Source organism: Labrus bergylta, chromosome 1 (assembly GCF_963930695.1).
Source record: "Labrus bergylta chromosome 1, fLabBer1.1, whole genome shotgun sequence".
Lineage (NCBI taxonomy): Eukaryota > Metazoa > Chordata > Actinopteri > Labriformes > Labridae > Labrus > Labrus bergylta.
In genome coordinates, this window is record NC_089195.1 from 17,712,439 (window position 1) to 17,739,101 (window position 26,663).

Below are 26,663 nucleotides of genomic sequence, written 5' to 3' on the forward strand. Positions count from 1 at the left end.
CTGTAACTGGTAGCTATCTAAGTAGCAACATCCTTTACAGGTCTATATGGTACAAAGGTTATCAAAATCCCCCACCTGGAAGATGACGATCCAGGCATAGGCGATGTTGTCAAAGTTGATCGCTCCCTTATGTGGGTTGCTGAATCCAGTATGACACCGGGTGTAGTACCGGTTCCAGTTGACACATAGTCCTGCTACACTCACGCTGCCGTTGGCCAGAGGCTCAGGGCTCAGACCCAGAGACTGACGGTACAAAACGTCATCTTTGTCCAGACAGCACGTCCTGCCTCCCTCGCGGCGGGCAGGGACGTCAGTGCAGGACATGATGCCATTGTCAACCGGCAGGGAGCAGATGAAAGGTCGCTCGTCGTCCTCATCAGCCATGTAGTAAGGCCGAGGCAGACTGATACCTGTAGTGCTGAAAGAGTGGAACGAGAAGATAGCAATATTACATGTACAGCCCTTTCAAAGCACACTTTCACACTTCTAACACAATGATGTGGAAGTTGGAATTTAAAATAGAAGTGTCAGTCATGCTAGCTATTTTTTATTAGAATTTTATGATACAATATGATACGATAAGATACCATGCCATACAATACTATAAAGATACAATACACTATCACGGGTAATTTGTCTTGGACTCCAGTGCTGCACATGTTGAGCTGCATCAGCTCCCACCTGTCCTTCATGGCTATTTCTGATATTTGTCTGGTGTGACATCGAGACTGAAACTATAATGTTAGAAGCCTGGAGTATGATAGGGTAACAGGATGAGGAGAAAGGGAGTGGTAGATTGTTTGAGACAGGGAGTTGAATGTATTAGTAATGGTAAAATTAAAAGAAAATTACACCACGGACACACTGTTAGTGAGAGTAATTGTTTAAGTGTGGTAAGATATGAGAGGGTACGGGGTTTCAGTATTTTAAAATACTTGTTCAGTAGGCATGATATGCAGCACATTGGTCGGCTATCTGTTAGCTGACTGTGAGCTTTAGTTTGCCTAAGTGCAGCTTTCACAGGAACAGGTTGATCAGTGTGAAGCAGCAGAAAGCATTAGGTAGCGTTTGATCAGTCGCCCTTTGTTAGCTGCAGTCCTTTAATGTCTAATTTGTGTGACAAAGCTTTTAACAGGGCGACAGAGGGATAGGAAAAAAGCAGTGCATGACAAATGATGTTCAGTCAGAGTTAAACGTTAAACATTTGCATTCAACAATCTTCAAGTAGAAATAGGAAGACAACAGGAAAGTTAAATAGGAGCATATAGTAGAGGAAGACACTGGGATCAAATACAAGTCAGATATAGGAAAGAAAGAAAGACAGACAGAAAGAAAGAAAGAAAGAAAGAAAGAAAGAAAGAAAGATGTTGGGGAAGGAAGCGTATAAAGTCGAATAGGAAAAGATGAGTCTGGAAAAAGAAAGAACGAAAAGCAAAGGAAAATCTAAAGCTGTGGATCTATAGCTTCAAGAAGGAGAGCAAGACAGGGAATGAGCAAATGAGAAAATGTTGTGAGGAAAAAAAGACAGAGCGACACAGAGAAGACACACACACACACACACACACACACACACACACACACACACACACACACACACACACACACACGCAGTGGAGTTTGCCTTGCCATTACAGAAAGAGCAAGGTAGACACTAAAGACAGAGAGCAACAGAGCCGTGTGTGATCTCAGTTTAATCTGAGGGTAGGTTGCTATTTAAAGGGCAGACTGGAGGAAAAGATACAGATGAGTGCAGCCACTGGTTAGCAATTACATGTGACCTGGTATTTGAGAAGGCTCGACAGAAGTAGCATTGTGAGTACTTTGCCTGTCTCTCACTCCACTTTTAGTCCTTTTCAGCTTGCTCTTTGTAGCCCTCTCGCTGACTCTGTCTCACTCTGCATTGTGAATCCATTACCTCAGGAGAACCAAGGTCTTTTAGTTAACTGTGGGAATAGATAAATTCTGACCAGGATATCATATTAGTTGATTTTTGTCCAAAATGTCTAATTTTATCATCACTGTTGCAGTTGTGTTCACGGATAGGGCCTACAAAACCACAACCTATTTATACAACTAGCATTTATATGCAAACAGGAAAAACATTTTTTTTTTTTTAAATATAAATGTAATAATCACATGTTACAGTGTGTCACAGCCTCAGATCATCTTTTTGTTTGTGGCTAATTTGTCTACAATAGTCAAAGCTCCAGAAACCAATTTTAATTTACTGTATGAAACTTTTTGCCTTCTTGTCTCGCGATGTAAATAGGCGCTCACTAACTTCTTCATTTCCTCAAGAAATCTGTCATGACCTACTCTATGCTTCAGGAAACAGGCTAACTGAAGTATTACTTGGAACAACAACTGCTCTTTGAAACTTTTCCTGCAATTGCTTTTAATTTGCCATGGGAGAAATCACATCATCCCCCACATTGTTTTTCCCCATTGTTGCATTTTGGTATTTTGTCATGACAGCCTTCATGACATTAAGTGTTACTGTCGCTACATGGATATGTCTGGATTTCCTGTCTGTAAAACTTATGAAACCTTATTGGTTGGCTTGACAAAACAGCCAATGGCGTATACCCTGATAAATTATGTACTTAATTCATATGTTTTTACTGAACTAAACAAAATTGATTCCTTTTTTAAAGATTTGCATAGGGTTGATCTGCTTGGCATTCTTCTGCACAACATTTGCAGATTCTCTCTGCTACCCCCTGCCCAACCCCGAGAGAAACTTACTCTGAGTTGAGCGTAGTCAAGACGAACAGGCGAAGACCAGAGGAAAAGAATATGTTTACAGACGAGCTAATGTAGCCAAGTACAATTTACATGACTATAACATGAATAAGGTACCTTGGACTACCATCAGTTAACAAAATTTCCCATCCAACCGTGTATCCAAATCAAAATCCAGGGACAGACTTTAGAACAAGTTCAGTGTTATAAACACTTGTACCAGCCTCCACCTGTCAGTGGATTACCAACTTCCTGACTGACAGCAGACAGCAGGTGAGGCTGGGGAGCACTAAATCCAGCACCCGGACAATCAGCACTGGCACCCCCCCAGGGGTGTGTTCTCTCCCCACTGCTCTTCTCCCTCTACACCAATGACTGCACCTCAGGGGACCCTTCTGTGAAACTCCTGAAATTTGCAGACGACACCAGCGTCATCGGCCTCATTGAGGAAGGAGACGAGTCTGCTTACAGACTGGAGGTGAAACAGCTGGCTCTTTGGTGCAAGTCAGAACCATCTGGAGCTGGACCCGCTCAAGACTGTGGAGATGACAGTGGACTTCAGGAGCCCCCCTTCACTCCCCCCCCATCACCATTCTGAACAGCACAGTGTCTACTGTGGACTCCTGGGATCCACAATCTCTCGAGACCTGAAGTGGACCTCCCACATAGACACAATCAGAAAGAAGGCCCAGCAGAGGATGTACTTCAATTCAATTCAAATAACTTTATTTATCCGTTAGGAACTTAATTTGTGTAAAAGAGCATCAGTGCGCATACAGCTAGACACAAAAACAACAGCAGAAACACACACATACAAGTGGCTCAAGTGGCTGCGTCAGCGAAAGGAAGTTCAACCTGCCCCAGGAGTTGCTGACCATGTTTTACACCGCCATCATCCAGTCTGTTTTGAGCACCTCCATCACTGTCTGGTTTGGATCTGTAACCAAACTGGACAGACACAGACTGCAACGGACTATAAGGACTATAAGAAAAAAATCATTGGTGTCGACCTGCCCAGTACCTCATCCAGGACTTATACCAGTCCCGGGCCAGGAAACGGGCAGGTAGTATCACTGCAGACTCCTCACACCACGGACACAAACTTTTCAAACTCCTCCCCTCTGGCAGGCATTTCAGAACACTGTACGCAAAAACGACCCGACATAAGAACAGTTTCTTCCCCCAGGCTGTCACTCTGATGAACGCTAAACAGTCACAGAGTGTCAGACCTGTCGCGGTGAAATGACTCTAAACCAAACCATCACTGTGAATATATATATATACAATTTAATTTAAATGATCAATATACGCACACTTATTTATGTAAACACTGTAATTGACATCTTATGACCCATCTGTCACATAACTGCTTTTTACTTATTGTCATGTAACTTCAGCATCTTTTGCACTATTCACCACTGCACTGTTTCATATTTAGTCATGTAAATATTAATCTTTTCTTATTATGTTTATTGTTGATGTTGTATCTGTACGTAAGAGAGCACAGTTCACCGAAGTTAAATTCCTTGTGTGTGTAAGCATACCTGGCCAATAAATCTGATTCTGATTGATGTATTGATGTCGATAGCAGGCTGACATTCAGTGAGAACACAGAAGCAGTTTGTAAGAAAGCACATCCACTTTCTCAGTGAGCTAAACTGGTTTGCTGTGTGCAGTAAAATGATGACACTTTTTTACAAGTCCATGGTGGAGTCTGTCCTCATATTCAGCTTTATCGCCTGGTTCGGGAATATCTTAATAGTAGACAAAAACAGTTTCCAGCATATAATTAAAGATGGTGTTAAATGACCTGATCTGTCTCTCACCTTCAGAAAGAGAGCTGCAGATAAGGCTCGAGACATCTTAAAGGGTCCTCAACATCCTCTGTTTGGGGAGTTTGAACTACTAAGCCAAGTCCAACAGGTTAAACAATTATTTTATTACTTAGACCATCAAGCTTCTGAACTCTAATAATGACCCTGATGACTGATGATGTTTTTTTATTCTGGTGTTGATAAGGGTTTTATTGACGTTTTATACATTCAGTTTCCTGTTGTTACCTGATGAAATGTTGTAATTATGTTTTAATGTTGTTCACAGTGTATGTTGTTTCTATTGTCTGATTCTATGTGCTTGTGTTTCTTAATATTTTTTATATTGTTTTCACCTGGCTGAATGAAGTTGAAAGTTGAAAGTATGATATCTTAAGTAAAGTAGGGCAGTTCATGTGTTATCATACAAATGTCAAACTGATCCAAGCCTCATCATGGCTCTTCATTGGCATCCACAAGCATGAAAAGCAGGGTCTGTTTTATGGTTTCCTTTTTCGTATGTTCTTTTTATGCACAATAACAAATTGGATCATATAAAGAAAAAACCTCATGACATTGGTTACAACAATATCGCTACATTGACTTTTTGTTTCACTCTTATCAGGGTCTCTTGGAAAAAAGGTCTTGTGTTGATTGACCCGTCCATCGCCCCCAACCAACATATCAAGCAGAATTGATTTCTCTTTCTTCCAGTCACTGGACTTCTAATATGTCTGACAGCTAAAAAAAAAGTTGCTATGGCTGTCTCATATTAATCCAGATGGGTTTGTACGCTGTAGGAGTTAGTTAGAAGCCTGTCATTTAGAAGCCAAGTGTGTTAAAGTGTCTTCAAAATTGTCTTTTAATTACCCAAGTTATACACTGATTATATTATGTTAATTTACAGGATATGAACATGAATAATTAATTACTGTGAGTAAAAAAATAACAGAGCTACTGAGGTGAAATAAGAGTTATTCAGCTCATGATCATCGCTAATCAGAGGGCTGGCAAGTTAACAACCAAAATGTGACAGTCTTCCCAGTTGTTCAAGTCTCCTTCACATCCTACAGCCCACCACTAATCCTCCACCTCTGCACGGGATGGAGCCAACATCAAGTGACAGCAGACCTCACAGCTGAGCTCATTATCAGATTGGACGTCAGCTCTGCGTCTCTTTATACTGAGGTGATTACGTTCACCACCAGACAGTGTCAGGCAGACAGCATTCATTTCACACCTGAGGAGATGTTGGACTCCTGACAGCAGAGGCACCAGCCAAATGTTGGTGTTTGATACCTCGCGCTTATGTTCCTGGAAACACTCTGCACTCTGATTTACAACCGTCACACATGGTTTGCATCAGCTTTGTGTCAGAAACAAACACAAAAAATATCTGTTGCATAATTTACTAACATTGGATGACATTACCGAAATTAACTCAGGTGGGTCAGGGCATCCCATGATCGCATTCCCTTTCCATCTATGGGTCGGTTACCATGGCGATGGCCTACCACAAAGCCTCTCATCAGATCATTATTTTCTCCCTGGGCTTGGCTGACTAAATCGCCGTCGAGCCCACTCCTCTGTGCAGCCAAACTGGCCTAATCAAATGCTTGGCCGCAGAGTTGGTCTCCCCAGGCTTACCACAGGCTGAATCCCAGCTATTGTCTGAGCTCTGGGTTTTCACAGTGGTATTAGCTGTACTCTTAATCATAGAGATATATAGGAACAAGCAGCACCTGTTAAGGTTCTGGATTGGAATTCCGACTGACCATTTATATTTTGCTTTTACCAAGGGACATGAAGAAAGCCATTGTGATTCATATCTGACTGCTGATTTATTATTAGGAAACTATAGAGAACACTCAGCTGTTGCATGCTGAAACGAATAAAATGAACATGGATTAAGTTGAAAAAAAGAAATGTTGGTTTCACATTGGACTTGGAAACCTGTCTGCACATTCATCACACAAGACCATCACCCCAAAGATATTGAATTATCCTGTCAAGCTCTTTTAAGAAGTGTTTATAAGAAAATGGTCAACAACACTTTAAGCATATACATGCAATCCATCAGATACAAAAGACTGAAATCAGGAAATGCTGAACATTTAACAAAGTTCACCAATGTTGTCTCAGTATTTGATATAATCCATTCCAAACAGCACATATATTTCCATGCTATAACCAAGCTAGAGAGTTTTATCTCCTTAATATATATGTGGAATTTTGTTCAATGAAAATCACATTTTGAGTTTAGCTCATGCTGAGTGGCATAGTGTAAAGCTGAGTGCTTTTTAAAAATGTCTAATTGCAATTAATCAAAGCAGCTTGAATGTATTTTTTTTTTTTTTAAATGGATTTAAAAATACTTTAAAAGGTCCTCCTTGCATCAAGATAGCTGGAATCTGTGGTTTATTTCTCAACTGTTCATTAACTGGGACTTTAAAAGGCCATTTATAACCTGTTAAAACTGAAATCAACCACTTATGGTACAGAGAGAGACGAGTGGAGCTTTAAGTACCCTCTGACGAAGTGATTGATTTTAAATTTTCAGGTATTCAATCTTGTGCTAAAAAACGAAGAAAAGATCAATCATGGAACTACTCTCAAATTGAACAGTTGGTGCACTGGTGTTGTAGTCAGCGTATCAATATGAATGTTAATAATAAGCCCAGGAAAATCAATCAAAAGGTGACCACAATCCAGCACTCATTCATTACACTTTCATTGATCAGTATATAGTACTGCAGAGGTTGTTCTCTTAAAGGTTAAAAAGAGGAAAGAACACCATTTTTTAGCTCATTTAAAAAAGGACTGCTCCTAGAGAGGCATAGAAAAATAGTGAATAATCCACCTTAATATCTCCTGGCTGACAGTTTGGATGTTCTCTGTGAGCTTAACTAATCTTCTCCATCTTCCTTTAAGATTTCAGAGAGCTCAGCCACAGAGAATTTCAACATATTTAAACTGGCATACAGCAGCTTGGTTATTTGCCTTATAGAGTTTCTGTTGTGATATGCACTTTGTAAGATTTTTACCATACGCTGTGTGACATCACCAAAAGATAGAACATGTTACGGATAAAGGTTGAGGATATGGACATCTGTCCATTGGCAGACGTTGCTTTTGCACAACATCAGTACAACGTCTTTTAACTTAAAAACAAGTGCGGCCCCTTCTCTTTTGAAGACACACGCAGAAAGTGTTCAGCCGCCTCAGAATCAACAACAGCCTTTTTCTCTCTTCTGATTTTGAAGTGACATGACAGAAGAGTAATTGAATTTCTGAAACCTCCACCAAAATAAACAGCCCACAGCCACTGAGCTACAGAACATTAGGCCTGGAAATATCACTCGACACTACTGCAACAATAACATTCCCACAGCCGAACCAAAATGTTGCCACGGCAAAGAAAGGTACAGCCAGGGGACAAGTCAAAAAAGTGAACAGATATTCAAAGAAGAGAATCCAGTCGTCCAACTCTTAAAGTTAAATGAAGCAGTATTTCTAGCATCCTTAAATGTAGACTTTTTTTTTTTAGGATTTTGGAGTCTGTGTGTGTGTGAAAACTTGCAGGTGTGCATTTCAGTAAAAAAAAAAAAAAAGGTATACGCTTGACAGAATGTGCACACAGCAAGGGCTGATTTGCCACATACATAGCCAAAAGTTCAAGTGAAGCTAATCAAAAAGAGCAGTGACAAAAAAAGTATTTCTTTGAAGAACAAACATGAAAGGGTCAGCAGTTCCGACTGGATCTTTTTCAAATGAGATAACTGGGCCGTTTCAATAAAAGTAACTGTGAAAAAATATTTTCCCACATGCAGCACAACTTTGGGTCCAGTTCATTTAAAGGGACCTGAAAACTCCTAAAGTGATGCTGCAGCTTCAGGTGCATGCAGGCAGGGGAGTCATAAGGACACATGGAGAGTGTGATATAAACTATAGGTGTACTATAAAATGAGTTTAGAGTAATAGAGTAGTTGTTGTTACATGTTATGCATGACATTTTAATATCATTGGCAAAAACTACAACTAGACTTTGCAGCAAATGCCAAAGTATTCTGTCACATGGATCAATTTACCTCAATCATTAGGAAAAAAGGCATCTATTTAGTTTGTATGTCAATCATCATTTCATTCATCTAATATTAAGATATATTAGAGACTGCCCTACCTAAGATTAGTAATATTTATAAGTCTTGAGAATGCCTAAAAAAAACTCACATTTTTTGTTTTGCTGTTATTAGTACAACAATGTATTGAAATTTCATCAAACAATACCCTCATATACTAGATAGTTATTGTGTAATATCCTAACCTGGGGCATATAAAGGGAAACAATGACATTAACAACCTTTTCATTTGAGATAAGGTTCTTAGAAACCATTTGTAGAAGATACAAAAATCAGCCATGGTGCCTTGCTTCCAAGGTTTAGGCATCTTACACATGTGGCCTCTCTGTTGAGAAAAGATGATTGCATTTAGCCTGATCTACTCTGACTCCTGTATAAGTGAGGTCATTTTCATACATATGCGCAATTCCATTATTATGATCACGGCACCCAATTTTCCAAACACCAAACATATTCAAACTCATGGGTTTTGATCACTGACCTTTCTTTTGAAGTCATTTTTGTTTCACTCATTGCTTTCTCTTCACTTGATTTATTTTCCTTTTCATTCTGCAGGACGTTTTGAACTACATCAATGTTCCATTTAAGTCACTAATACTGACTGTAGCCATGCTCAAACAGCTTGACACAATGTAGGAGAGGGGGCCTTGGTAGGGTTGGAGGGGGGGCGGGGATTAAATAAAAAGAGGGTTGGTTTTTTAATTAAGTGGCAGAATTGACTCGGAGATAATGATATTTGCTCTGTGCTGATTTTGGTTTGCAATCAGCCCCATTATATTAACACTTGAGTGAGTGAGAGAGAGAGAGAGAGAGAGAGGGGGAGGGGAGAGAGGGAGAGAGAGAGAGTCATCTCTATGATAATGTCTGTAAATTGCAGTTGGTGTAATTAATCTTCTAAAGTCACATTGAAGAAGGGCAGGTAATGAGATGAGGGGTGACAGACCCATGTAGACACACACAAACACATAATCTGTCACACACAGATATACAAGTTTCCCAAAGCACACATCATCTACAACCATTACACAAACAAACTGTAACGTTGTTTGCAACACACAAACACCCATGGCTGCTGGTAATAGTTGATTTAAAGCTCCTGTGAGGAGATTTCACTATTGTGAAACAGACTTAAGTTCATACTAACATCTATATATGACTTCCAAAAGCAAACAAGACCATGTTTGACAAGATGGATTATTTCTATACAGACATGTTCAAGGCCTGAAACTGCCCTCTGTGGAGTGCATGTCAGAGGAAGTCATTAACAACATGCTGCCAAAACAGACTTTGTCTACATTTTTCACAGCAAAGATTCAAAGTGAGTGGTATTGTTCATAGTAAAGAGAAAGCAGGATGACGTTTTCTGTTTAAAAAGAAAACCCACATAAAAATGTGCAGTATAAAACAATGAAGAGACAGGAAGTACTGCTTTGTCCACAGGGGGCGCCAAAACCCACACAAAGCATATGTTCCTCACACTCGAGCTTCAATCGTTAATTATTCATGTGATTATTTTCATATGCAAAATAGGATTGGATCTTTAAAATATTAAAAGAGAATTGTCAGAAATAAAGCTGCAAATAATCAGGACACAATTAAACCACAAGAAAGAAACATAAAAGGGAACATTTAAAATGTGAAAGTGTATAAAAAAAAAGTAAAACATTTTAAATGTTTTAATAAAAAGAAACAAAAAGCTTAATTTTTCCGCATTGCAACCCACACATCCAAACCCTCTTCTCAGCCTTTAAGCCGCATCTCTTTATTAAAGCTCCTGTGAGGAGTTTTGGTTTGTGTTGATTTTGATGCCCACTGTTGACACAGCGGTACCTTTAATTTCTTAGTTGATCTTGTGCATGTGTAAGTAAAGTTTTTTAACAAAATATTTTTTCTTTTATAGGCAGGGTTGGAAATTTTTTCCAGATACACTTTTTAAGATTTTGGTTGAAATTGTCTTTAGGTCCTGACAGACATTAATAATTCATGTGCTCTGAAAAAGGGAACGAAGAAAATCCATCATCTGTAGCAGTTATAAGCATGTATAAAACTTTGACCAATGTCTGCCACGAGGTACCAATCTGATGAACCAATAACACCTCCCTGCATGTAAGTGAGGGGCGTGGCTTGTGAGGGAGCACAGAGGGGAGGGGGTGGGTGTAGACGGAGAACTGAGGGAATGCTACTTTCAAAATCATGCTAGTTTTCGAAAATGACCAACCCTGCCTTTAACAGTCTAACATATCCCTCACCAAGAAACTGTAATGTGAAAAATGTTATAATTCTATTTCTGTAACTCATTCCGTGTGATACCTAAACCCTGCAGCATGTTAATCACAAAAACACAGTAGAGAAAACATTAATCTCGTCACTCATGGTGGTGTTTGCTTACATAGGTCACAAAGAGGCAAAGATTTTAATTTTAGGCAGTTTCATAACCAGTTAAAAACTCCTCACAGAGCATACAGCTTCAGAAGAATAATCCCAAATGGCAATTGCCCGAAACCCAATGGTAAATGGGAAATATATTTTTTAATACTGTAAGTTTCCAATGCCAGATGGTAAAAAGTGCAAATCAAAAAGCTATAAAATGTGTAAGCTTTTGCACTGCATAATCTTCATTTTTCATCATTACATTTTCTTAAAAAAATTGCATTTCATTTTTTTTTTCAACTCAAGAGCTCAGTGATGTCCTTCAATTGTTTCTTTTGTCAATCTGACAGAACGAACCCCAAGACTTTACATTTACAATCACCAATACTTAAGATTCTTACATTGAAGAAACTGAAACCAAAAATAGTACAAGTGTGTGATAGTATTACTTTAAAATAACCGCAATGATTACTGTCATCTACTGTCAAACAGTAGATACATTCCCTCTGAAGGACCAATCATATCAACTACTCATGGCCCTTGTATGTTAGATATGACACACACATAAAGGCAGATCATTTTATAAAGCCGACAGAGCAACAGGTCCCAGAGCCTGAGGCATCACAATGTCTCACACTTGGCTTCGCTCTCACACTTTCTATTTCACACTCTGACAAACAGAGCAGGCGCTGACTCACAGTGTGAAGTTCTCCTCTGGGTAACAGCGGTTCCTCAGCAGTCCCGCCCACAGCTGCACTCCGATGATGCCAAAGATGAAGAAGACGAAGAAACAAAGGAGGAGGACGTTCCCCAGCATGGGCAGAGTGTCGAGCAGCAGGTTTACCAGGATACGCATGCCTGAAGAGGTGAAAAAGACACTCAGATTGTAACTGTGGTTGTCCGTTTCCCTCAGCTCTTTCCCTAAAAGTGTAGATGTTTTGATCCCAGTGGGATCTTTGTGAGGTCATAAATAAGAACTTTATTTTCTTGATTCAATGATTCAATAGTTTTGATTGTTGGGCTTGTTGGGATGAGTTGAAAGCTGCTTGTTGCACAGGAGGATATTTGAGTGGTGTCAACTGTAAATTTGGTGTGTAGGTTCATTTAATATCAAATGTAGAATATAAAAAATGTTGACAGTTAACTAAATGTTTTCCTCCTTTGCGTTTTTATTGTTAATTGGTTTAATACACAAACAAACACAGACACATTTGTATAATTTGTGCACTCCTAAACACTCAAACAAACAAACACACACACACTCTCACCAACTATTTTGCTGCTGTAGATGTCAACACATTACCCTGGCACTTCCGTATAAGCCTTCGTATTATCATAATTAGCTAATCAATCCCTAATCTGCACTCTAATTGTGATCCCACAGCCCATTACTCTGACTATGATCTGCATAAAGAAACTACAGCAGGGGTTCAATTCTATCTGTAAAATAGACGGAGGATTGATACAGCATTTAACTGGCTAATCAGGGGTAAGTGGGAAGGCAGTCCTCAGACCTTCTCCCAAGGGTCCAGAGAAATTACTTAATGATTTTTAATGATTGTATGAAATCATGTAAGACAAGGAAGCCTTGGATAACACTGAAGGGTACGTGATTTATCTAAATCCAAAATAATATTGGATAGGTGACAATTCTATGAAAAAGTACCTCTCTGAAAAAATAAAAATATGAACAATATAAAGTTTTGAACTCCCTTGTTTAATATCTTAAGGAACACTTTCTTTATGGACACTGTATGTTGTGTTATCTGCATTATTGGGAGATTTCATGGATCTTTTTCATGCATTCGTAGGCTCTACGACGATACCAATAAACACACATGATGCTCTATTACTATACAGCTGTCACTATGCAACCAAAGTTAATTGACTAAACCTCCAACATAACTTTAGTAGAGACAAATAGTATGCTATGAGAGTCCATGTAGTATCATTAGTTGTCACGTGTGTTAATGAAGGCGCATGCTGATGCATCTATAAAAATGAATTTCGTTTGAAGGTTGGTTCATTTTGAAGAATTCATGAGACTATAATGTAATACCCTGTAATGCAAAGAATCAGAAGTAAAATAAGTTTGCCTTTGGAATTGAGCCTTAAGTTCTGTGATATCTTAAAAGACAAACAACATTTTCACAAGCTTTAGTTCAACTATGGGATGAAAGTAGGGTATTAAATTGATGGAAATTTCTTTCCAAGGGCCACATGTAGGTTTTCATATAAACCACATCTAGAATTGCAGTGATCTCATGAGAATTTAAATCCCCCCCAAAGGGTGAGATTTCAGTTTCATCGGAGAAAAACACAAGATGTCCTCCCTCTCTTCTTTTGGAATAAACACAGACACACAAACATGACCTTGGGTTATCAGAAAGCGGAGCTTGTTTTTGGATTTGGCATTTCAATATTTAATGATTTACTGGCAGGAAATTCCTCCGATTTCAGAAAGTTCCCACTGACCATCACAGAAATGTGCTCAAAAGGCCAAAAGTTCACTGAAACACATCATCTCATCATTGTCATCTCATCTTAAATGGGTACACTTGTCGGTCTATCAATCCACTGTGATCAAATACACCAACTCAGCCATACATTAAGACTTTCAGAAGAACGACAATGATTTGTTTACACTGTCAGAGAGATTTATTGAACTGCATCATTATTTTGGACGATGTATGTATGTACAGTGATGTGGCGCTTCACTGCATTCAATTGAGAGGTGATCCTTACATATTTCTGATTTTCTTTGAAAGAGTAGAATGAACTCCTCTTTTACTCACAGTGATCAGGTCTGTTTGAAGTCATTAGTAGTATTTAGTGTTGTTACCCTAAACTGTAAGTAATCATCATAAACATTTTCAAGATGCAAAGAAATTGATCACACAAAGATACAAGATGGAAACAACCAGAAATATTTCTGAAACTAAAACAGACTTTGGTATCACTTTATTGGAGTAAAATATCTGCCTATTTGATGGTAGGAAAATTAGAGTTGATTAAAAGGAAAAACACATTTCCTTTATTTAAAAGGCAACTTGAATCATTTTAATCTCTTACAGCAGACTGCCGGAGACGCAGGGGAAGGGGATGTTTGGAGCAGAGAAAAAATGTAGATGAGCAAAGTGCAAACTTGATTAGCAGTGAGAATCAACAGAATGTAAATGAAAAGAAAGAGGAGGCAGATAATCCGTTGATGACCGTTACCATAGCTGCTGATGCAGCCTTACCCAAGGGTGCGTTGGGTAATGTAGTAAACAGGTCCAGCGCTTTAAGCTGTGGCCACTGGGAACCAGGCCTGGATGATTTCATTTAGCGACCCATTAGATGCCTCACTTCACACATCCACCACTGAGTGTTTGAGCTCAATTAGTCACTGTGTCTGAAAGTGACTTTGCGTTGGCTGTGTTTTTTTTTTGTTTTTTTTTATCTCTGCTGTGTGTGTGCGCATATGGCAGTGTGTTTGTTAGCATGAGTGTGTTTGTGGCTCCCCCACAGCATGAAGATTGAATTACCCCTGAGATGTGCTCTGTGGTAAATTGTCTTTAATAAAGAAGAGAATTGCTTCCTCATTCATCCAGCAAATAAAGATGAGTAAAATAACTGGCTGGTGGCAGCAGGTGCTACTGTAGTGCACAGTTGTGACTGACCTCCACGTCCTGTGGATTTTATGGCCAGTGGTTAACAAAATAACAAAACCATTTCATATCTGTGTGGGTCATTTTCCAGTCCACAGTCAATAAAGTATGAGTAAATACAATACCAGTTCAAGGAAAGCTTTTCAACTCCCACAGCAGATAAACAAGTAGGACAGTTTTGGATGACCTAATAATGCAACATTGTTTTTAACATTCAATAGCAACTATTTCATATTTTCTACGCATGACGAATGAAGCATTTTCAATGGCTACATTAAAGGAAGGATTGTGTTTTTTTAAAGGTAAAGGTCGTTTTACTAAAATATGTTTTGTCAATTAAAATTGGAAAAGAACAGATTTAAGCAGAACAAGTAGTGAGGGCTGAATTACAATAAGCTTTCATTATGGTTCTGGTATTACTCATGCTGACTCACTGTAGCAGTAATGGCTCACTAGGACACTTGAGTATAAAGTAGACAACTTATTTTTTTCTAAACCACATGTGCTTTACCCCTTATAATGTCTGCAGTAAAAAAAAAAGCCTACATCTGAGGTTTGGTACCAGGCAATGAATTGATAAAAAAGTTTTGTAAAACCCATTATCCAAGCAATATATCATGAAGCATTGTGGTGCAAAGCACAAAACCAGAGTCTCTACCCACAAATAAACGAGTTGTGGCGAGAAAATATTTATAATTTAATTCAAATTACAGTTATTTATTTATTTATTCAGTAAATGTGCTCAATATAATATTTCTTCTCGATTAAATTTGTTAACTATTACTGATCTCAGCCGGTGTTGCTGCACGTTTTAGTCCAGTGAGACAGCGAGTGGTGTTCTAAATGGTTCATTAATTCTGACGATGATTTTCTGATACAGTCCACTACAGAGAACTCCCGATGTAGAAAGAAGGGAGTAGTGACATGTGATTATGGGCACCACAATGGTTTAAAGGAAAAGCTCATCTTAGTATGAAAACATGCAAACAAATTGGTGTTTTTTTCTTATCCACATTATCTATTTATTCCCTGTTATAGTTCAGTCTTGTCCTGCTTACTTCATTGCTTTTTACTTGAACCTGACCAAGAAGCATTGGTGCTGACACCTTACCGACATTTTACAACAATAACCATCTACTGCAGGTTAGCCAAAATTGATCCATCCATCAATCCAGATGTATGGGATATTAAATTCCTCCAGCCAGCTCAGGGTCTAACCCAGGGGTCTCCTCCCAGTTGGATGTGCCTGAAAAAAAAACCTCCTAATAGGCATCCAGAAGACATCCTAATCGGATGCTCCAACCACATCAACTGGCTCTCCGGATGTGAAGGAGTAGGGGATCTACTCTGAGCTCCCTTGGGTTATCTGTGCTCCTTATGTTATTTGCAGAGCTGAGCTCAGCAGCCTGGTTAGATTTAGGCAGCCATATTAATTGGTTAGGTTTAGGAAAAGATTGTGCTTTACGTTTAAATACTAACTCAACATTGACATTAACTCTCACAGGACACAAACAGCGTCAGAGCATGTTGTTCCAATTATTAAATATTACAGAGTCTGGGACATTAGCCTAATATTGATATGCATTTAGACGTGACCGCTACACTGATGTAACCAATTACTGTTAGCTTCTAAGTTACAGTATGTTGGAATGTGATGGCTTCAAATTATGTACAGGTATGTTTGTGTGTGTGTGTGTGTGTGTGTGTGTGTGTGTGTGTGTGTGTGGGGGGGGGGGGGGGGTCTATCCTCCTTAGACTTGAGAGAGAAGTTGTAATATTGTGTTTCATGCATTGAACAGCAGCAGTTTTAAATACAAGAGAGTACAGATTTTATGTATACAAACATTTGCATGGCATTGAATTTGTTTTGGATTAGAGTTTCTTGTCAATCCTCCTCTGTATCACCCTGAGCAACAACAAAAAAAACATTGCCGTGGTTTCACTGGCACTTCTTTTCTTGAAGATCAAATCATCTCTTCCTCACCCGATGTTCCACACTTTGGTTTTCTCTCGCTCATTTTATCTCTATTCATCTGAAGGCTCCCTCCCTCCTTTGTACTCGTCTTCTCGGCTCTATCTATCATCATAATAGCCTGCTCATCTGGGTCCCCCTGCATCTCTATCCTCATCATCCTTCTCTTCCTCTCTTCCATCTTTTCCCATCCTGCATGGAGCCGGATAATCCCCTTTTCCCACCCTCGTTTGTCTCTCTTTGTGTCTCTTTTCTTCTCCCTTCTCACCTACTTCTTTTTTCCCTTTCATCCTCCCGTAACCCAAATGCTGCGTCCTTATTGAAATGTTTCCGGAGAACCCACTAAGGAAAAGCATCAATCTAGTTCCATTAGCTCTACGTAAGTGATTGATGATCTTCATACTTCACCTTTCCTTCTTGTTTCTCAGCGTTGTTACAAATGGACCAGTGCAACACTGGAACTAAAAGTCATATCGCTCATTGAATGAGCAGATTACAGCTGTACACATGGTTTAGCCTCTAATGGTTTATCAGTGTTTGGTTTTCTCTCACCAGAGAGCTGCACAAATTCAATAGTAAACCAAGTCCATCATTACAGGCCATTAGAGATGCAATGGAAGTTTGGAAAACTACCCTCTGTAATGCACAGCTTCTAAAGTGGAACATATTGTGAAATGTTGCAGATGGTTAAATGGTTGCTTTGCTTCTCCCGGGAGTTACAGAGTCTGGCCTTTGTTTAAAGAGACAATGTTCCATTTTCATCTAAGACCAATGTTGACCATCGTTTTTTGTGCATGCATCCCTAAAAAAGAAATGCATTTGAATTGCCCCAGTAAACTAGAGCCTATATGGACGTATAGGAGGTAAAGGGGGGCTTAACTTCTGGATTTTTACCGCAGGTTTTTTCCAGGCACATGACCGCTCAAATACAAATGCATTCATCATCTTTCAGTCCCTGAGGTTCAGTGTCTTACCCTAAAATACCTAGAAAGCACCCATACCATCTGATTAGAGGATAACCTGCTTTATTTCCTGTCCTAGCCATCCTGATGTGTCTCTTAAGTAAACCTTAAACCAAGCAGCCCTTTCACATAGGCATTGTATATAAGAAATAATAAAAATGGATGAAAGTGCAAAGTCTTGCAGGAGAGACACACAGTGGGAAGGATGGACATAAGAACAGAGAATCAATAAAGTGGCCTTTAACTCTACAGCTGTATATATGTTGGAGTAATTTCCATGTTCCGCTTATCTACTCATATATAGAATGTTCCGTGTAAAGTATGCGCCAAAAATAGAGCATCAACCCACGTCTCTCTGTGGCCAGCACAATTCCCCGCACCTGCTTTCAAGAAAAATGCTAATTAGTTTATGCAGATTTATGAGCAGTGGGAGGTTCAGCAGTTATACTTATATAGGAAGCAAAACAATATTAGAGTCTAGCACCAACATATGCGACTAACAGAGAGGATTCTTAAAATGAGGCACATAAAGCACAAATTAACAAGAAACCAGAACTGATTATTATCATGAAAAAAGAACAGGGGCTGAGCAGCACTCTGGGAGTCGAAGTGACAGGTTCAGGTGACCAGTGTCAAAATTAAGATAGCTCAGGGTGAATGAAATGACTTTTTAGGGATTGAAATAGCCCTGTGAACTTTGTATTGCCCTGGATTCATTATCTGACACAGGATGAAACTACTTGTGCAACTAGATGGAGATGAAATGTGACCTCCCTGTCAGGACATTCTTTCACATTCTGCTCTTTCATTTTCTTTTTTATGTGCAGATGTCCATCACTGCTTGAAATGCAGAAGATGAAATTGAACTGCACCTGTGAACAACCAGGCCAGCCCATTTACAGCAACGGTTACACAATCATATAACATAATCAAAATGCCTTGTTTCTTAAATATGCTATATAAATGAATTTGGTATAGTTTTAGGATGTATATGGAATGGTTACGTTAGTTTTTTGTAATGTCACGTTGTGGTTTGCATTGTTGTAGTAAATGAAACCACATGTTTTCATAAATCAGAGTACATCCAATGAACTTGGATAAAAAGTGTATTAGTATGGAAATCAGCACGACTGTCATCAGCTAAGATCACAATCCAAATCCCTACTGCAAATTATAAGTATAGCTTGTCGCCATTTTTTCCGCACTTGTTCACAGTTGAAGTATTCCTGGCTCAATGACGCATATCCAGCATCCGGGACAGCGACTAAGCTACCATTCACTGTCCATGGTGCTGAACTAGTGCCCCTCAGATGCCTTTACATTAATGAACATTGTGAATAGTTTTATTTTCGTTACTTCAGCATACAAGCAAAAGTGCTTTTATGAACCTCTTAAAAAATATGTATGATGTATTTGGTGTTCGCACAACTCCTTTTTTCAAAGGTTTTTTAAGTACCCAGATCCAAAGTGATGTTGTGACTTACTTGGCACCCTGTTGATTGCTTTGAGAGGCCGCAGTACCCTCACTGTCCTGATGGCGGTGAAGTTCATGTTCTGCAGGTCCAGTGAGTATTCAACCATCCTGGAATATACACAGAACAAAGCAAAGTGTGTTAATAACCCACAGACGTTTGGACGTCCACAGCTTGTAGGGTGTCAAAGAGAATGGAAACAAGAACAATGACTTTCAGCTGAACTTCTGGGTTAGTATAATATACTCCTTCCTCCATGTTTGTTCTTGTCAAAAAGCCATATTAAAGAAAAAGTGCACACAAAACCTGCCACTGTCGAGCTCCTGCTGTGCTAAGTCTAATATGAATTAATGAGCTGGAACTTATCTACCTAATAAAGCAAGACACAGAAAGAAACAGGGCTCAGTGGTATGTTCGGTAACATTACATTTCAGTTTTTACAAAAAAGAAACTCAGTCCTCCCTTTGTTTACAGCTGAACATGCATACTTATGTATGTAGGTTTACTTGTTTTCATGAGACCAGACCTGCTATTAAAAAACAAGGACGTTCTCTCATGTTGACACTGGCAGATAAAGTTTGAAAATGACATGTCAAATAGTGCAGTGGACCTCCTGCATCCCTGAAACTGGTACTATCTTTTAGCACAAGCAGTCAAGGCATCAAAGTGTATCCTGTGAGGGTGTACTTAAAAATTACGAGCCTGGGATTAAACCAAACCTGCAACCTAACCGGATTAGAGCAGAGGAGCAGAGGTTGGAGGTGGAGAAAGTAAACAAGCTTGAAGTGAAAGTGTGGAATAGAAGATAGAGGAAGGAAACAAAGAGAGAATATTTTTATATTCAACCTATCATGACATTGTTTGTTTTTATAAACTAGGCGAAGCATATTTGCCAGAGGACTGGCCAAAAGATAAACATGTGAGAGCAGAGGAAGAAGTACGACAACGTAAGAAAAAAATAAAATACATTCTTGCCAAAGAATTAACAGCAAAATGAGTTTTAATACAACAGCATTATTCATATTTTGAGGCCATGTGGTTATATCTTGTTAATAACAAGATAGCCACACCATTGTCTACCTGCTTTTTCATGTATTGTACTCTATATGTTTGCATTATTTCCTAAACACATATCGTGCCCGAATGAAGTTGATGAAGTGTAGCAGTTGAAGCTCTGAAGCCAGTAGCCGAGAGTTTACCAAGGTGATACATCAAGTGAGAAGTAGACTCATATTCTCATCTGATTCTTGTTTGTTTTGTAAGTAAATAGAAATAAGACACATTTTTGGTATTTTCAAAATGATCAAACATGATGGTTTACTTTGTAGGTGCAGGATGATTGTCAGCTGTTGATCATCTACACATGCATTAGGGGTTTTGAGCAGGAAGTAACCTGCATATATTTTGACCAACTGAGGGGGAGTACACAATTTATGAAAAGAGAGAAGAAGAAACAGATGGACAAAGTGTGAGAAGAGGAGGAAAAGATTAGAAACCACTGCGAGTAAAAGCAAAGAGGGATGATTAAGTGCAATATAACGAGCGCAATAAAGTGAGATTGAGAGCGAGAGACAAGGAGAGCTTGAGGGTTTTATCAAGTGTTGGAGATAATTACAATGTTGGGAAGAGAGAGACAGAGAGAGGAGAGTGATATGCATATACCTGCCTGAGCAGAGGAAAGCAGGCTCTAAGGCTCAGAGAAAAAGAAGTACAAGAAACTGAGTTAAGTTCCAGGTATTTCACACCGATATACTTCAAAATATTCAAGCTCTTTATAATAAGAAGCTCATTTCAAAGAGAGGTTGGATTCTAAGAGGTGGTTTCTCAAAAGTCTAAAAAGCCCCAGCCAATTATTCGCTTCCAACTACTCGACCTTTAGACCTGCACACCTTGAGAGAAGTCTTGAAAATATTTGACAGCAAAATAACAGTAACATAGAGAGAAACGTTGAAATTCTTCCATTTCTTGGAGGTCCAGGGGGAGTTATACAGTTTGAAATGGAATCCTACGAGGTTTCAAAATTTGATAGCATGAAAAAGTTATGTAAGGAAAGAACTCAGGAGGATGAGAGAAAAAAAAATAACTGGCCTGGTTGAAGTTCTGTCAAGACTTCAGAAAATAAACCGTAGTATCTGCCAACTTCAATTAAATGTCTAGTAGGAATAGCACATGTGTTCCCAGAGTTGTACCTCGAGCTCATGTTCCCTCAGGTGTACCTCTGTATGAACTTGAAAAACTTGAGTGAAAAAGTTTCAAAGGTGATCCAGAAAGCTGCTGCTACATTAGCTTGACGGTCTCCCTAACAAAAACATGTTGCTTTATTCTTTGCAGTCCAGTAACCAACACCTCAGTCCAGTGACCAAAACCTCTGCGCACGCTTCAAAGAATCCATAAGATGCGGATCTGACTCAGTCGACCGTGAAATATGAATCTCTCCTCCTGCCTGTGTATCACCGTATCCTTTGTGGTGACAGGAGCCCGCTGAGCCGTGCTTATGCCACAGCTCCGCCACAGCTCCGCCACAAATCAGACAAAAACCATGCTGGTAAAAACACACTGACCATGAACAGAAAAGGTGGGAGATTGCACAGATCCTGAATACAGCCTTATCTATGTGAGATCACAGAGGTTAGTTCCTCAGTGAGTGGCTGTGATCTAATTTGACAGCCAATTTTCTACGGTGGAGCGGAGAACAGGGCGTACACTTCAACCACTTCCACAATAAGAGGAGGAAATAGGTATTTTGTGTGGAGGAGTTTAAAGCATGGAACAGGTTGGAATACAGGGTGATACAGTTAGAAAGCAAAGTGAGAGTACAAAGAGTAATCAAAAAAACAAACAGTTTTAGCGTTTTAAGTTGTAGCTATGAAAATATTGAAATTTAACAAATATAATAAAACTGTGTAGTAAGAAAAACAACACATTTCAAACTGTGTCTGTTGATTTTTTTGTATTTCAGAGCCAGAATTGACCATATTTGGACAAAGAGAAGGAGGGGGTTAGCAAACATAAAGTCATCAGATAATGCTATCATTAGTTAAACGCATGTACATTACGCCGCCAGGGGGCTCTCAATCAAAACAAAAACAAAAGATGACGTTCAGGCTGGCGAGAATCATGGTAGTGATTCTCTGTGCTACTCTCCGCCACCCCCGATGAAAACGAACTCCAAGTTGACCGCAGTCAAGATGAACGGGCGAAACAGACCTGAGGAAGATAATATGTTTACAGACGAGCTAATGTAGTATCATGTACATGCCATTTTTTTTTTTTATCAGCAGCACTATAGCAGCTTTCAGTAGCAATTCCAGCTTCCTTATGCAGCGGTCTTTGCACAACATACAGTGTTTCCAAGGCAACGCTAAACAAGTCATGTCTGTCCATGTTAGTCCATTTTTAATTAGTTTAGATATTTTAGAGTAAAAATTCTACATATTGAACGTTTAAAGAAAGCAACCATACCATAATACAAATTGGGATTGAAATTTTGGCTAATGAAAATAAATGTCTTTAAACAACAGATAGAAAAGTACAAGGAGATTACAGGCTGCTGCAGGTGTGACAACTAGGTTACTAACCCTCTAAAGCATACCCTGCATTAACAACTATTTAACTCTTAAAGTGACCATAACAAACAAAAATGAACATGTTTTTTTTTTACTTTGCAACTTAAAACTAGTGATTGAGTCAAAAATGTTATTAAACCTATTAAAATAGGTGCCTTCACTTACAGCTGATACACTACTTTACTTGACTTGCATCTTATCTTGTTTCATTGGCAGCCTTCATCTTTTTGTGTGACTGCCTGTTTGAATGTATGAGTGTGTGTGTGTGTATGTATTCTTGTCTGTCTCTATAGACGACAGATGGTCTGTTCTTAAATACTCCAGTGAAGTTCGCTTTAATGCCCGCTGTAAAGCACTTTGGTACAAACCTTGTTTGTTTTCAGGTGCTCTGTTAATAAATCTGACCATGACCTTGTCTCTGTCTCTCTTGAGCGTCTGTCTCTGAGTTAGGACAGTTCCCCAATCAAACGGCCTCACAGATATTTTCAAGGGAGAACGAGGTTATTTATTCATTCTAAGAGCCCTTAGAGGAGTGTGATGTGGATTTTTAACTGGTTTCTAAACATCCTCCAGCTTCTCTATTCAGATTTTCTCTCTCTGGTTTCTCTTCTTTCAAGGAAGCTGCATTAGATTTATCTCCAAGAAGCTCTTTCAAATGTTGGCAATATTCTGAAATATTCTCACTGGAGCTATACGAGTGGAACAATGGGAGAGTTATTCTCCATGGCTGCCCTGATCGTTGGAGAAGGAAACTTTTAATGTTGGAGACAATTGGTGGTAGGGCAGGCTTTGAACCCCTATGAATTTCATGAGCACCTCTGTAGGGTTTAGTGAAAATGTCTTATTGGAAGCCAAAGTGAGAATAATTTATGGAGTTTATTATATTTCATTTATTCAAGAACAAGATTGTTAAAGTTAGTCCGTCCTTTTTTTTGCCCTTAAATTCTCACACCTTCCCCCATTTTCACACCTGTTCCATCTTATAGTCAGTATTAGTTGGATTTATCCACTGAAAGCATTTATACCTTCTAAGAAACAAAAAAAGTGTACGTCATCATACAGATGAACATATATTTTGGGTCTGAAGAGAACAGTGTAGTTTTCTGGCGGAGGCAGCGACACACACAACACAGTTCACCAGGATTACAGTTAATGTTCCCCTTATTGTCTGGCCTTGGAAAGCAAGCTAATGCAGCAGAAAATATATTGTTGCGTCCATTCTGCTTGCAGTAATGCGGTCTAAAAGGCAAGAATGAACTAATATGGCAATTACCAGGCAGCACTAAGTGTCTCATTTTATGCCAACAGTCCAAGCCAAACTCCTTCTGGAGAAGATGTCATCAATTATTAAAATGAGATGAATGGATTCAGAAGATCTTCAGCCCCAGAAGAGGTTTGCTAGTCAGAGAAGATGAAGAGTCACACATACACACACTAATTTACTACGGCTTGGAGGCATTCCACTCCCTCTTTACCTTTTTACTCTCCTGCTGCAGTTTTTTTCACAAATATTACAATTCACTAACTCACTCTAAAATATCTTCATTATTTTCATTAAAGTAGACACACCTTTCTCCTAGTTCTTTCTACCTATCTGTTTAGTTTGGTCATCCGTGTGTGTGTGTGTGTGTGTGTGTGTGCTCTTATGTGTTGTGCCTCTCCTTATTATTTCCATTCACGCGTTCCTACAGAGTGTTGTTTGGTGTCAGAGCTCTAATGAGCTACTGTTACACTTCCAACTGGGTACAGATGCTCAAACACTTTTCCGTGTGTGTGTGTGTGTGTGTGTGTGTGTGTGTGTGTGTGTGTGTGTGTGTGTGTGTGTGTGTGTGTGTGTGTGTGTGTGTGTGTGTGTGTGTGTGTGTGTGTGTGTGTGTGTGTGTGTGTGTGTGTCCATTTAGGATGTATGCAGAGACATGAGCACATCTTGTCAAAGATGAGGCCAGCTGTCTGCTGAGGGCTGTTCACCCGGGTCACATTACCTATCATACCCCCACATGTTCTTACCCATATAACCCAAGTTTGACTCCTCATACCTCATATTCAAGTCTCTGAATTTACAAAATACTTGATGACATAAAAAAAAACAAGCAAGATGCTTATGAGTTTTTGTAAATAATATAATAAATAATACCTTCTATAGACCTGCTCTTTAAAAAAAAAAGTTTCTTGAGACAACATTTCTTAGGGTTTGATACTAAAGATTGATTAACCTGATAGGAAAACTGGATGAACAAAGTTTTTAAACAATAAATACAGCATGTACCTGTGTGTACAAGCTCAATTGCAGTCACCCAATATTGTCAAATAAATTAAATGAATTTATTGCAAGCTATACAGCCTGCATATAAAGCAGCCTGCACATAAAGTCCCTAGATAACAGCAGTTCCTATTTGCACATTGCCATTTTAAAACATTTCCAAATGTATGAAACATTAATGATTGGCAATATGTTCACACATTTAGGCTGATCTGACTCACGCAAGCTTCATAGTTGTATTGTTTTTGCACAGAAAAAATGTATACACAAATACCTGTTGTCTATAATATACAGTACAGGAAGAGGCAGAGCATCCAGAGAGCTTAAGTTAATCTAACTTTAACATGAATAAAAGTAATTCATGAATTAAACTTATTTGATCTGTTTAACGTTAAAGAAAAGGGAACGTGTACGTGATGTATGTCTCTATGTAAGAATGGAAGTTTGTTTTGCATTGTTCAATCATGCTTGATCGTCATTCTTTTCAGCGGGAGGTGTGATTGATTACACCTGATGTCAATGTGGCCTTGATTTCAGAGCTCCTCTCTGATTGGCACAAGAGGACAGGTAACTGAGTATTTGAGGGGTGTGAGCTCAGCAGACTGGTTTGATGTGTTTCACAGGGGAGGCTGTGAGGAGAGACAGTTTTTCATATGTTTGACTAACTTCTCCTTTTCTCTGTCTGCTGAAGACATTTGTTAATTGACAAAGAATTTCCGTGTGCAGCTGGTCTGAATAAATGTGTTTTAACAGAGAAATCTCTAACCTGGTTGTAGATCCTTTCTCCACTCACTGCCTGCCATCCAGGGGCTGTACTTACAAAGCTTCCTTAGTACAAAGAGTTGCTCCTAGTGACAAAATCCTTAGATAAAATTCTTACAATCATAACACTTTCAAAGAATTGACCTTTAAAGTTAAAACTAGAACCTTTGAAAAGATGACATTCTTTTCAAGTTATTCACAAGTTATTACAAAGAGTTATTATTGAATTGACTTGAAATAAAAATATTAAACCAATTATTGTTAACAAGGTGAACTTTGTTATATCATTTGAAACTACACTAAGTTTCCCTGGCAGAGCATCAAGAGTAGTAAGGAGTCATTTACACTGATATGCACAATCACAGCATTTTCAAGTTTCACTTTAAGACTGCCGTGCCATGTTGCTGCTCTTTCCGACTCACTGAGCACAGTCCAAAAGATCTGCAGCCACAGGGAGGAAGGATGAGTGCAGAATCACTCACTGAAAAAATACTCTCACCTCAGGGGAGAGGTACTTATGTCTGCACCAACAAAGTTTCCAGATTTGCTAGGTTCGTAAAAACGAGTTGAGAAGTCTTTAAAGTGACCACACTGAGAAATGTACATGTCTGACCGACTGGCGATGCCTTCTGCTAACTCAAAACTACAAGCCGTATTTTTTAAGTTGGTGCTATCGCTGACATTGGCCAAGTGGCTACAAGCTGCATCACGGGGCCACTTGATGGCTAGAGACTTGAGGCTAGATACCTTCAAACAGAGGGCGGCCATTAGTCTTTTCTCCTTATTCCAATGTTTGTGCTAAGCTTGGCTAAAAACATTCAAGGTTTAAACCCAATCTCTTCTTGCAACACAACCTAAAATAATGATTACATCTTAATCTAACTCACTACAGGAAAATATTCACTTCTTCCTAAAAAGGCCAAAAGGTATTTCAAGGTATATTTTTGGTCTTTTTAC

The 26,663-nt window shown here is 39.0% G+C and overlaps 1 protein-coding gene across 1 annotated transcript in view; it reads right to left on the reverse strand.

Annotated features, from left to right (window-relative positions):
• LOC109991323 (voltage-dependent T-type calcium channel subunit alpha-1I-like) overlaps window positions 1–26,663 on the reverse strand; it is a 140,579-nt gene that overhangs the window by 96,856 nt on the left and 17,060 nt on the right. Inside the window, exons 3-5 of the mRNA XM_065955400.1 lie at window positions 19,131–19,228; window positions 11,761–11,920; window positions 76–418 (exon numbers count right to left, since the gene is read on the reverse strand). Coding sequence (XP_065811472.1) covers window positions 76–418; window positions 11,761–11,920; window positions 19,131–19,228 — 601 coding nt within the window. The remainder of the gene's footprint in view (window positions 1–75; window positions 419–11,760; window positions 11,921–19,130; window positions 19,229–26,663) is intronic.